Raw genomic sequence first — 14583 nt, forward strand, 5'->3', positions numbered from 1 at the left:
CCTCGATCTGGCTCTGATGCCAAGGTGCCAGAGCCGGCTGGTACCCTAATACACATTGGAAAGGAGTTAGTCTGGTGGAGGAGTGGCGAAGGGAGTTCTGGGCCATCTCGGCCCAGGGAACATACCTCGCCCACTCCTCCGGCCGGCCCTGGCAATACGACCTCAGAAACCTACCCACATCCTGGTTTACCCGTTCAACCTGCCCATTACTCTCCGGGTGGTACCCCGAGGTAAGGCTCACCGAGACCCCCAAGCGCTCCATGAACGCTCTCCAGACTCGAGAGGTAAACTGGGGGCCTCGATCAGACACTATATCCTCGGGTACCCCGTAATGCCGGAAGACGTGAGTGAATAGTGCCTCAGCGGTCTGTAGGGCAGTGGGGAGACCCGGCATGGGAAGGAGACGACAGGCCTTCGAGAACCGATCCACAACGACCAGGATGGTGGTATTTCCCTGGGAGGGGGGAAGGTCAGTAACAAAATCCACCGAGAGGTGAGACCAGGGTCGTTGTGGAACGGGCAGGGGTTGTAGCTTACCCCGGGGCAGGTGTCTGGGTGCCTTACACTGGGCACACACCGAGCAGGAGGAAACATAAACCCTCACATCCCTGGCTAACGTTGGCCACCAGTATTTAGTGCTAAGGCAGTGCACCGTCCGGCCAATCCCTGGATGTCCAGAGGAGGGTGACATGTGAGCCCAATATATAAGTCGATCCCGAACCTCGAGCGGAACGTACGTCCGACCCACAGGAGACTGTGGAGGGCTAGGATCGGTATGCAACGCCCGCTCGATTTCGGAATCGACCTCCCACACCACCGGTGCCACCAGGCAAGACGGCGGTAGTATGGGCGTGGGCTCAACGGACCTCTCCTCCGTGTCATACCGCCGGGACAGGGCATCTGCCTTACCGTTCTGGGACCCAGGGATGTACGTGATCTTAAAAACGAACCGGGCCAGAAACATGTTCCACCTAGCCTGGCGAGGGTTCAGTCTCCTAGCTGCCCGGATGTACTCCAGGTTTCGGTGGTCAGTCAAAATGAGGAAAGGGTGTTGAGCCCCCTCAAGCCAATGCCTCCACACCTTTAGGGCCTGGACCACGGCTAGCAGCTCCCTGTCCCCCACGTCATAATTTCGCTCCACCGGACTGAGCTTTTTTGAGTAAAAAGCACAGGGGCGGAGTTTCGGTGGCGTGCCAGACCGTTGCGAGAGCACGGCCCCTATACCGGCTTCAGACGCGTCTACCTCGACCTGGAATGGTAGCGCGGGATCCGGATGCGCCAGCACCGGCGCTGAGGTAAACAGGTCCTTCAGTCTCCCAAAAGCCCTATCAGCCTCAGCAGACCACTGCAAGCGCACCGGACCTCCCTTTAGAAGAGACGTTATGGGAGCTGCCACCTGTCCAAAACCCCGGATAAACCTCCTGTAGTAATTCGCAAAGCCCAAGAACCGCTGCACCTCTTTAACAGTGGTTGGAGTTTGCCAATTACGCACGGCCGACACACGGTCAACCTCCATCTTCACCCCTGACGCAGACAACTGATAACCCAAAAAGGAGACAGACTCCTGGAAAAACAGACATTTCTCTGCCTTGACATATAGGTCATGCTCCAACAACCTCCTCAACACTCGGCGCACCAGGGCTACATGCTCGGCTCGGGTAGAAGAATACACCAGAATGTCGTCAATGTACACGACCACTCCTTGCCCCTGCATATCCTGGAAGATCTCATCTACGAAGGATTGGAAGACTGAAGGAGCATTCATTAACCCGTATGGCATGACGAGATACTCGTAATGACCCGAGGTGGTACTAAATGCTGTCTTCCATTCGTCTCCCTCCCTAATACGCACCAAGTTGTATGCGCTCCTGAGGTCCAATTTTGTGAAGAACAGCGCCCCGTGTAAAGACTCCGTCATAGTCGCAATCAGAGGGAGTGGATAACTGTATTTCACAGTAATCTGATTGAGACTGCGGTAATCAATACACGGGCGCAAACCTCCATCCTTTTTCTTCACAAAAAAGAAACTCGAGGACGCAGGGGAAGTGGAGGGCCGTATGTATCCCTGTCTCAGAGACTCGGCTATGTAAGTCTCCACAGCTCTCTTCTCCTCCTGAGACAAAGGATACACATGGCTCCGCGGAAGCGCAGCTCCTACCTGGAGGTCTATCGCACAATCCCCCTGTCTATGTGGTGGCAATTGCGAGAACTTAAAGGACACATAATCAAGACAAAATGAGAAACAGGTGTACCAAAACAGACCAAACCAAACACAAACAGAAACAACGAACGGTGGCAGCTAGTACTCCGGGGACGACGACCGCCGAAGCCTGCCCGAACAAGGAGAAGGAGCAGCCTCGGCAGAAACCGTGACACCATAAACACAAGAGGGGTCTCTGTCACCTCTAAGATGGGACAGGACTGTATCAAAAACCTTGGTCTTGCTACCTTGAATCTGTCTTATTTCTGTAGATTTACAGTACCAGTCAAAAGTTTGGAGACACCTACTCATTCAAGGGTTTTTCTTTATTTTTACCATTTTCTACATTGTAGAATAATAATGAAGACATCAAAACTATGAAATAACACATATGGAATCATGTAGTAACCAAAAAAGTGTTAAACAAATCAAAATATATTTTAGATTCTTCAAAGTAGCCACCCTTTGCCTTGATGACAGCTTTGCACACTCTTGGCATTCTCTCAACCAGCTTCATGAGGTAGTCACCTGGAATGCATTTCAATTAACAGGTGTGCCTTCTTAAAAGTGCATTTGTGGAATTGATTTCCTTCTTAATGCGTTTGAGCCAATCAGTTGTGTTGTGACATGGTAGGGGTAGTATACAGAAGATAGACCTATTTGGTAAAAGACCAAGTCCATATTGTGGCAAGAACAGCTCAAATAAGCAAAGAGAAACGACAGTCCATCATTACTTTAAGACATGAAGGTCAGTCAATCCGGAAAATGTATTCAAGTGCAGTCGCAAAAACCATCAAGCGCTATGATGAAACTGGCTCTCATGAGGACCGCCACAGGAAAGGAAGACCCAATGGTCGAATTGCTGCAAAGAAACCACTACTAAAGTACACCAATAAGAAGAAGATACTTCTTGGGCCAAGAAACACGAGCAATGGACATTGGTCTGATGAGTCCAAATGTGAGATTTTTGGCTCCAACCGTGATGATCTCCGCATATGTGGTTCCCACCGTGAAGCATGGAGGAGGAGGTGTGATGGTGTGGGGGGAGGGGGGGGGGGGTGCTTTGCTGGTGACACTGTCTGTGATTTATTTAGAATTCAAGGCACACTTAACGAGCATGGCTACCACAGCATTCTGCAGCGATACGCCATCCCATCTGATTTGCGCTTAGTGGGACTATCATTTGTTTTTCAACAGGACAATGACACAACACACCTCCAAGCTGTGTAAGGGCTATTTGACCAAGAAGGAGAGTAATGGAGTGCTGCATCAGATGACCTGGCCTCCAGCAAGTTTAGCAACAATTGCTGACACTACACATCCAAGTATATCTGACCAAATTATGAAAGACAGACTTTGTAATATTGAGTGTGGAAGAGGTGAAAAAATTATTGTTGTCTATCAACAATGACAAGCCACCAGGGTCTGACAACTTGGATGGAAAATTACTGAGGATAATAGCGGACGATATTGCCACTCCTATTTGCCATATTTTCAATTTAAGCCTACTAGAATGTGTGTGCCCCCAGGCTTGGAGGGAAGCAAAAGTCATTCCGCTACCAAAGAATAGTCAAGCCCCCTTTACTGGCTCAAATAGCCGACCAATTAGCCTGTTACCAAACCTTAGTAAACTATTGGAAAAATTGTGTTTGACCAGATTCAATGCTATTTTACAGTAAACAAATTGACAACAAACTTTCAGCATGCTTATAGAGAAGGACATTCAACAAGCACAGGACTTACACAAATGACTGATGATTGGCTGAGAGAAATTGATGATAAAAAGATTGTGGGGGCTGTTTTGTTAGACTTCAGTGCGACTTTTGACATTATCGATCATAGTCTGCTGCTGGAAAAACGTATGTGTTATGGATTTACTCCACCTGCTATATTGTGGATACAGAGTTACCTGTCTAACAGAACACAGAGGGTGTTCTTTAATGGAAGCCTCTTCAACATAATCCAGGTAGAATCAGGAATTCCCCAGGGCAGCTGTCTAGGCCCATTACATTTCTCAATCTTTACTAATGACATGCCACTGGCTTTGAGTAAAGCCAGTGTCTATATATGCGGAAGACTCAACACTATACATGTCAGCTACTACAGCGACTGAAATGACTGCAACACTTAACAAAGAGTTGCAGTTAGTTTCAGAGTGGGTGGCAAGGAATAAGTTAGTCCTACATATTTCTAAAATTAAAGCATTTTATTTGGTACAAATCATTCATTAAACTCCAAACCTCAATTATACATATTGATACAACAGTAGCTAAGATGGGGAGAAGTCTGTCTATAATAAAGCGCTGCTCTACCTTCTTAACAGCACTATCAAAAAGGCAGGTCCTACAGGCTCTAGTTTTATCGCACCTGGACTACTGTTCAGTCGTGTGGTCAGGTGCCACAAAGAGGGACTTAGGAAAATTGCAATTGGCTCAAAACAGGGCAGCACGGCTGGCCCTTGGATGTACACAGAGAGCAAACAATAATAATATGCATGTCAATCTCTCCTGGCTCAAAGTGGAGGAGAGATTGACTTCATCACTGCTTGTGTTTGTGAGAGGTGTTGACAAGTTGAAAGCACCGAGCTGTCTGTTTGAACGACTGGCACACAGCTCAGACACCTATTCATAACCCACAAGACATGCCACCAAAGGTCTCGTCACAGTCCCCAAGTCCAGAACAGACTATGGGAGGCGCACAGTACTACATAGAGCCATGACTACATGGAACTCTATTCCACATCAGGTAACTGATGCAAGCAGTAGAATCAGATTTAAAAAACAGATAAAAATACACCTTATGGAACAGCGGGACTGTGAAGCAACACAAACATAGGCACAGACACATGCATACACACACATGATAACATACGCTCTATACACACTTACACATTGATTTTGTGTTGTAGATATGTGGTAGTGGAGTATGGGCCTGAGGGCACACATTTAGTGTGCTGTTATGAATGTATTGTAATGTTTTTTTTAAATGTATAACTGCCTTAATTTTGCTGGACCCCTTGGCAGCAGCTAATGGGGATCCATAATAAATACAAATACAAATCACCCGACCTCAAACTAGTTGAGATGGTTTGGGATGAGTTGGACCGCAGAGTGAAGTAAAAGCAGCCAAGTGCTCAGCATATGTGGGAACTCCTTCAAGACTGTTGGAAAAGCATTCCTCATGAAGCTGGTTGAGAGAATGCCAAGAGTGTGCAAAACTGTCATCAAGGCAAAGGGTGGCTACTTTGAAGAATTTCAAATATAAAATATAATTTGATTTGTTTAACACTTTTTTGGTTCCTACATGATTCCATATGTGTTATTTCATAGTGTTGATGTCTTCACTATTATTGTACAATGTAGAAAATAGTAAAAATTTTAAACCCTTGAATGAGTAGGTGTGTCCAAACTTTTGACTGGTACTTTATATGGATGATTTATAAAGCCAGGCACATTTAACAGTTAGGCTATTGAATATAGACCTAATTAAATTGGTTTCCTCTCCTCACTTTTCTTAGACAATTAAGTCAAGGGCTGTTTTCTCTTCTGCTCAATCTGCTGCTGCCGCCACAGCATTGTTCTCAACACCAATATGCTGGTTAACTTTTATATTATGCACATAGCAACATCCAGGAAAATGTGCCAATTCAACAGCGCACTGATGTGCTTCAGAACCGCGGACAGCGACCAATATCCAACGCGGGAAAAAGCGCATCTGTTATAAAATTATATTTTTATTAGTGTTGCACCATTGTTCCTACGTAATATAACCACATACAATTGCAGTAGCACATGTCTAAGAGTGATGGACTGTGCCATCCCCACGGCCTCCACAATGGATTAGTCCACTCAGACAGGCGCGAATCAGACAGGTGTCTTGTACACCATGATATTTTTATTAAAATGTTTTGCTACTGCTCCACTAAAGAAATCTTGGTCGACCAACAGCCTATCGACCAAACGACTAAATGGGGTCAGCCCTAGAAATATATCAAATTTACATAAGTATTCACACCCCTGAGTCAATACTTTGTAGAATAACCTTTTGAAGGAGATTACAGCTGTGAGTCTTTTTGGGTAAGTCACTAAGAGCATTGCACACCTGGATTGTACAATATTTGCCCATTCTTTTTGAACGTATTCAATCTCTGGTCTAGTTGATTGTTGATCATTGCTAGACAGCCATTTTCAAGTCTTGTCATAGATTTCTAAGCCGTTTTAAGTCAAAATCGTAACTAGGCCACTCAGGAACATTCAATGTCATCTTGGTAAGCAACTCCAGTGTAGATTTGGCCTTGTGTTTGACAAGCAGTCCTTGCCGATGGCAAGAATACCCATGACATGAAAGCACATGCTTGAAAATATGAAGTGTGGTACTCAGTGTGTTATGTTGGATTTGCCCCAAACATAAAGATTCGTATTCAGGACATAAAGTTCATTTCTTTGACCTTTTTTTTTGCAGTATTACGTTTAGTTTAGTTTATTAGGATCGCAATTAGCTACTGCACATGCAGCAGCTACTTTACCTGGGGTCCACATAAAATGTACAAATACATGAAAGTACAGAACAGTTATAGACAAGGACATTAAATCCCACCCCCCAAATAAAACATTTTTTACATAAAAAAAACATATAGAGTTATAAACTCAGGAAAAAAAGAAACGTCCCTTTTTCAGGACCCTGTCTTTCAAAGATAATTAGTAAAAATCCAAATAACTTCACAGATCTTCATTGTAAAGGGTTTAAACACTGTTTCCCATGCTTGTTCAATGAACCATAAACAATTAATGAACATGCACCTGTGGAACGGTCGTTAAGACACTAACAGCTTACAGATGGTAGGCAATTAAGGTCACAGTTATGAAAACGTAGGACACTAAAGAGGCCTTTCTACTGACTCTGAAAAACACCAAAAGAAAGATGCCCAGGGTCCCTGCTCATCTGCGTGAACGTGCCTTAGGCATGCTGCAAGGAGGCATGAGGACCGCAGATGTGGCCAGGGCAATACTGTGAGACGCCTAAGACAGCGCTACAGGGAGACAGGACGGACAGCTGATCGTCCTCGCAGTGGCAGACCACATGTAACAACACCTGCACAGGATCGGTACATCCGAACATCACACCTGCGGGACAGGTACAAGATAGCAACAACAACTGCCCAATTTTCACTAGGAACGCACAATCCCTCCATCAGTGCTCAGACTGTCCGCAATAGGCTGAGAGAGGCTGGACTGAGAGTTTGTAGGCCTGTTGTAAGGCAGGTCCTCACCAGACATCACCGGCAACAACGTCGCCTATGGGCACAAACCCACCGTCGCTGGACCAGACAGGACTGGCAAAAAGTGCTCTTCACTGACGAGTCACGGTTTTGTCTCACCAGGGGTGATGGTCGGATTCACATTTATCGTTGAAGGAATGAGCGTTACACCGAGGTCTGTACTCTGGAGCGGGATCAATTTGGAGGTGGAGGGTCCGTCATGGTCTGGGGCGGTGTGTCACAGCATCATCGGACTGAGCTTGTTGCAGGCAATCTCTTCGCTGTGCGTTACAGGAAAGACATCCTCTTCCCTCATGTGGTACCCTTCCTGCAGGCTCATCCTGACATGACCCTCCAGCATGACAATGCCACCAGCCATACTGCTCGTTCTGTGCATGATTTCCTGCAAGACAGGAATGTCAGTGTTCTGCCATGGCCAGCGAAGAGCCCGGATCTCAATCCCATTGAGCACGTCTGGGACCTGTTGGATCGGAGGGTGAGGGCTAGGGCCATTCCCCACAGAAATGTCCGGGAACTTGCAGGTGCCTTGGTGGAAGAGTGGGGTAACATCTCACAGCAAGAACTGACAAATCTGGTGCAGTCCATGAGGAGATGCACTGCAGTACTTAATGCAGCTGGTGGCCACACCAGATACTGTTACTTTTGATTTTGACCCCCCCCCTTTGTTCATGGACACATTATTCCATTTCTGTTAGTCACATGTCTGTGGAACTTGTTCAGTTTATGTCTCAGTTGTTGAATCTTGTTAAGTTCATATAAATATTTATTTACACATGTTAAGTTTGCTGAAAATAAACGCAGTTGACAGTGAGAGGCCGTTTCTTTTTTTGCTGAGTTTATATTGGACAGACACCAAGAGACAACAAAAATACTATTTACACACTATTCATATATACAGATTTATATTCTTATAAACAGTTCAATTAGATCTTTAGAAAGAGGAGAGGCGCTGTGATGTTTTTTTAAAGTTAAACTTGCTTTTTGCCTGAGTAACCTCTGGTGGCAGAGCATTTCACGATGACATGGCTCTATACATAACTGAGCGAAGCATTAAATCTTTTTTGGGTTTGGGTACAGTGAAGAAATGCATAGTGGCGTGTCTGGTGGGGTATGTACACTGAGTATACCAAACATTAGGAACACCTTCCTACTATTGAGTAGAAATCCTTCTTTAACCTGTCTCATCCGCTTCATCTACACTGATTTGAAGTGGATTTAACAAGTGACATCAATAAGGATCATAGCTTTCACCTGGATTCACCTGGTCAGTCGTCATGGAAAGAGCAGGTGTTCTTAATGTTTTGTATACTCAGTATGTCTGTTTTGAAGTCTATATAAATAGATTATACAAGTGGTTAGGCATTTTCAACACACAAATGTTAATTAAAAAGGCTACAAGAGAAGTAGTCAATTTCTACTCAACCCTCAACCATAAAAGACTATCATGCATGTTGTTGATGTTAGTTATGTGTGTGCAAAGGGCAAGATGTGCTGCTTTGTTTTGAGCCATCTGCAACTTTGCTGGGTCTTTCTTTGCTGTACCTGACCATATTACCGGACAGTAATCAAGATGGGACAAGATCAGAGCATGAACAACTAGTACAGTTGATCTGCGTGTCAAATGCAGAACATATTTTTATAACAGACATACACTATATATACAAAAGTATGTGGACAGCCCTTCAAATAAGTGGATTCGGCTATTACAGTCACACTCATTGCTGACAGGTGTATAAAATCGAGCACACAGCCATGGAATCTCCATAGACAAACATTGGCAGTAGAATGTGCGTAAAAATAGTCTGTCCTCGGTTGCAACACTCACTACCGAGTTCCAAACTGCCTCTGGAAGCAACGTCAGCACAAGAACTGTTCGTCAGGAGCTTCATGAAATGGGTTTCCATGGCCGAGCAGCCACACACAAGCCTAAGATCACCATGCGCAATGCCAAGCGTCGGCTGGAGTGGTGTAAAGCTCGCCGCCATTGGACTCTGGAGTAGTGGAAACGCGTTCTCTGGAGTGATGAATCACGCTTCACCATCTGGCAGTCCGAATGCCAGGAGAAAGCTACCTGCCCCAATGCATAGTGCCAACTGTAAAGTTTGGTGGAGGAGGAATAATGGTCTGGGGCTGTTTTTCATGGTTCGGGCTAGGCAACAGTTTGGGGAAGGCCCTTTCCTGTTTCAGCATGACAATGCTGGCTCTGTCGCAGCCGGCCGCGACGGGGAGACTCATGGGCGGCGCACAATTGGCCCAGCGTCGTCCAGGGTAGGGGAGGGAATGGCCGGCAGGGATGTAGCTCAGTTGATAGAGCATGGCGTTTGCAACACCAGGGTTGTGGGTTCGATTCCCACGGGGGGCCAGTATATAAAAAAAAAATGTATTCACTAACTGTAAGTCGCTCTGGATAAGAGCGTCTGCTAAATGACTAAAATTTAAATGTAAATGTAATGCCCCTGTGCACAAAGCGAGGTCCATACAGAAATGGTTTGTCGGTGTGGAAGAACTTGACTGGCCTGCACAGAGGCCTGACCTCAACCCCATCGAAAACCTTTGGGATGAATTGGAACGCTGACTGCGAGCCAGGCCTAATCGCCCAACATCAGTGCCCGACCTCACTAATGCTCTTGTGGCTGAATGGAAGCAAGTCCCCGCAGCAATGTTCCAACATCTAGTGGAAAGCCTTCTCAGAAGAGTGAAGGCTGTTATAGCAGCAAAGGGGGGACCAACTCCATATTAATGCCCATGATTTTGGAATGAGCTGTTCGACGAGCAGGTGTCCACATGTCAGAGCATGTCAACCAATCAGCTGAGCAGCCTGACTTGTTTGCCACCTGTTTTTTGCACCATAACATTTTTCAATCATCATCGATCCAAGGGGCACTAACAGTTCTCACAGTTTCTTAACAGGTGCATGCTTGTCGACAATTGGCAAGAATAATTTTACAAATACTCCAAGTGCTGCATCTGGATTCTCCTCCTTATACACATCAGACCAACATAAATGTTTTACATCTTCAACAAAAGAGTCCTGATAACATTTTGTATGATCTCATAACTTTAGGCCCTACCTTTGGTACTTTGGCTTTCCTTGTTATTGCCACAATGTTATGGTCACTACAGCCAAAAGGAACTTGCATTGGAGAAAAGCTCTGCATCATTAGTAAAGTTATGATCAATACAAGTGGATGTCACAGATCCAAGACGTTGCATACACTCTAGTTGGTTGAGTGACAACCTGGGTCATGTTACAGGCATTAGTCACAGTAAGAAGCTTCCTCGAGAGGACAACAAGTCAATGTTCAGGTCACCAAGAAAATACATTTCTCTGTTAGCATCAGACCTTATCTAAAATCACACACATTCTCCAGATACTGACAGTTTGCGCTTGGTGGCCTATAGCAACACCCTAAAAGAGGCTTCAGATGAGGCAGGTGAACAGCACTTCTACTTCATTTGTCATGAGATCCTCTGAGCTTTACAGGAATATGGCTCTGAATATATACAGCAACACCTCCCCGGTAGACATTCCTGTATTTTCTATAGAGTTGTATCCTTGTATTCCTACTGCTGTCATTTAGGTTAGTATTGTGGAGTAACTGATGTTGATCCATCCTCAGTTCTCATAACAACCATTAAAAATTGGAATTGTTTTAAAATCACCATTGGCCTCACGGTGAAATCCCTGAACAGTTTCCTTCCTCTCCGGCTACTGTTAGGAAGGACACCTGTATCTTTGTAGTGACTGGGTGTATACAAAGCCTAATTCATAACTTCACCATGCTCAAAGGGATATTTAGAATCTGCTTTTTTATTTTTACACATCTACCAAATCGGTGCCCTTCTTTGCGAGGCATTGAAAAACCTCCCTGGTCTTTGTGGTTGAATCTGTGTTTGAAGTTCACTACTCGATTGAGGGACCTTACAGATATTTGTATGTGTGGGGTACAGAGATGGGGTAGTTATTCCAAAATCATGTTAAGCACTATTTTTAGGCCTGCCATAACAAAGGGATTGAATAGTTGACTAAAGACATTTCAGCTTGACATTTTTTATTAATTTCTAAAATGTTCTACAAACAAAATCCCACTGACATTATGGGGTAGTGTGTGTAGATCAGTGACAATCTAAATTTAATCAATTTGAAATTCAGGCTGTAACTCAACAAAATGTGGAAAAGTAAAGGGGTGTGAATACTTTCTGAAGGCACTATGTGCTGATGGCTGGATGCATGATGGGCTTAAGTATTGTTTATCTAGTAATACACTGACCTGGCAGAGTCAGGATGACTGTCTCCATGGGGGGGACACCTGATCATCATAGACAGCCCAGAGGAGCATGTAGCTTTGACTCTATTGACTGACAATGTAATGAATTGCATCTGGAGCAATTGCATTCCTATTAAATTCCTAAGCTGTAAATACAATTATACATTTTCTACAATAATTTAAGGCTATTCTACTGTGTATAACTAATAGTATAGAATTCTGGGTGGACAACACACCTCTAGATCCAAATAAAAAGAATATTAGTTTAAATCCATTTCAAATAGTACATTTCAAGTATCAAGTTTGCTAGCATTGATGAATGAGGAGTAAAAGGGTTTGTGAGCTGATGACTGAAGTTTTACTGTAATACTGCTTTGCTATGTTGTAAATCTAACTGCCTTCTAAAACTGACTGACCAAAAATGTATCAGAGCTTCACTTTGAGCATGCTTCTTAGATTTAGTTCAGGTCTAAATCATATGAAATTATTTGCATTAATAAAGCTTCCAAAGGTAAACATTTGTTTTTCAGCATTTATTTAAAAATAATATTTTATTAAAAAAAGCAATTTTGAACTAGTATGGGGAGCACTTGCAAGGTAAATGCTTGTCTTTCCAAATGAACAAACAATTATAGGTCCTCTTTCCTGACATCACAAGTGTTCTAAATAAGGAAACACAGAATGACACATTCTTTCCTCCAACATTATACATGCTTGCTTGTGTATGCATGTGGGAGCACTGATGTGACATCAAGCATTTTGACAAGTTGATATGACTCCAAATATAACTCACAGTCAATTCAAGGAATGTCTGCCAGCCATCAATTTTAGTAGGCAATGGACAACACCACTGACAGCAAATTATATCATTCGGTGTTAGTACAATATTATCTAATTCCCAAAACAACAAGGCTAATCTCAGAAATAGTCTTCATATTTTCTTTAACATACAAAATCACATAAAACAACTTTGCTGACATCTGTAATCACTGGCATTCTTTTCAATACATCGTAATTTCTGTAGTGATCCAATACAGAAAGAGAAGACAGGGAATATAAGCAGTAGAAAGGGCCTGGTCAGATATGGGATTGCCAACTTCTTCAAATCTTTTTACCATTTTCCCAATCTGAGTCCATGTTAATAGTGCTGGAGAGCATCGTCTCTCTCCTATGGTGAAGTTAAAGAGCTTGTTAACCAGACTTGTTTTTCTCTATGACCGCAATAATGCTGACAAAGGCAGGTTCTTAAAGTGATTTCTCCTACATTTTCCTCCATTTGCCTTGTAGTGACCAGACAGCATGAACAGTGTCTCCATTGAGCAGTTGAGCATCAGTTTATAATTGCGTGTACACACATCTCCTACACAATGTGTGTACATGACACATTCTCAGTTTATAACTGTGTGAACACACTCCTCTTCACACACGGCTGGAGGTGGATCCCAGGAGTCCTTACGGATCAACACGTAGTGTGAGTGTGTAAACAAAAGCTTAACTGTGTGTACCACTCATCATGGTCAATCCGAGTTGTCGCTGTGTTGGTCGGGGGTCCACTCAGGGTCCTTGGACTGGGGCTTGTTCCTCTGGGGGTCTCCCAGATGGATCTCCCTGACGGTGAGGATGCGTGTCAGCATGGTGTCCAGAGTGTGGTCGTCCAGGCCCTGGGAGGAGAACCACATGGGGCTGTTGGGGACGCATGAGCGCTCCGGTAGCAGGAAGAACACGTTGGTGCGCTGCTTCACAGAGTCCGAGCTGGAGGACAGAAGAGGGTGAGGAGAGCTCTGTGTTAGAGAGGGCTCATTTTCAGTGATATGAGGAAAGATCTCAGAAAAGCAGTTTTGAAAAGCAATGTCAAGAACAATTTGAGGTTACACTACTAGGTTAGATTGGCCTGCAGCATGGGGAGATACAGTGTGCCTGTGTCACTCACCACTTGGAGAGGTAGAACTCATACAATCGGACAGGACAGCGGAGGGGATTCTCACTGTTCTCCATCATCTCCAGCACCTCCTCTTTCTCCTCGTCATCCCGCTTCCTCTTCGCTGCCACACCGTCTGCATCTGCTACACACACAGGTCCATGATTACATACGAATCCAATTTGATCTGTCATACTTTTTACAAATGCATTAGTAAAAACAGCAACCCACACATAAATCCCGTTAGGCAAGGCAACAGTGGCAAGGGAAGAACTCCCTAATTAGGAAGAAACCTTGAGGGCAACACTCAGATTCAGAGATTGAGTGTTTAATAGTCATGTACAGGGTTGCAGGTGTGATGGCAGGGTACAGTGAAAACCTTAGGCCGGGAGCTCCAACATGCAGGACTAAGTGAAATAAAATGAAAAATGGTAATAAACAAACAACAATAGAAATAGCATAATATACAGCTTAACTGTTGGGGTGAGGCAGAGTAAAGACTGTTTAGGGGGTGGGGGTGGGGGGGGGGGGGGGGGGGAATGACCATAGGGGGAGCACCATGACCATTGAGGGGGCGTGGGGACCAAGTGACCAAGTGAAATATTTTTTTTCCCATGATGCTCCTGTACTGCCTGCGTCTAAGTGATTGAAGCGGGGAGAACAGGGCGTGGCTGGGGTCCCTGATTATCTTCTTGGCCTTCCTGCGATACCTGGTGTTGTAGGTGTCTTATAGGGCAGGTAGTGTGCACCCAATGGTGCGTTCGGCTGCACGCATCACCCTCTGAAGCGCCTTGCGGTCTGCGGCGGTGGAGTTGCCGTACCAGACTGTGACGCAGCTCGACAGTATGCTCTCGATGGTGCTCTTATAAAACACTGCGAGGGCATTCGGGGACAGGACGAATTTCTTGTTCAGCATCCT

At 44.7% G+C, this 14583-nt stretch overlaps 1 protein-coding gene across 1 annotated transcript in view; it reads right to left on the reverse strand.

Annotated features, from left to right (window-relative positions):
• Window positions 1–12331: 12331 nt before the first annotated feature.
• Window positions 12332–14583, reverse strand: part of LOC311132772 (zinc finger MYM-type protein 4-like) — a 38361-nt gene continuing 36109 nt past the window's right edge. The window contains exons 28-29 of the mRNA XM_084166078.1: window positions 13677–13809; window positions 12332–13498 (exon numbers count right to left, since the gene is read on the reverse strand). Of these exons, the coding sequence (XP_084022204.1) occupies window positions 13264–13498; window positions 13677–13809 (368 nt within the window). The 3' untranslated portion in view covers window positions 12332–13263. The remainder of the gene's footprint in view (window positions 13499–13676; window positions 13810–14583) is intronic.

The sequence above is a fragment of the Coregonus lavaretus genome, assembly GCF_964263955.1.
Source record: "Coregonus lavaretus genome assembly, chromosome: 7".
Lineage (NCBI taxonomy): Eukaryota > Metazoa > Chordata > Actinopteri > Salmoniformes > Salmonidae > Coregonus > Coregonus lavaretus.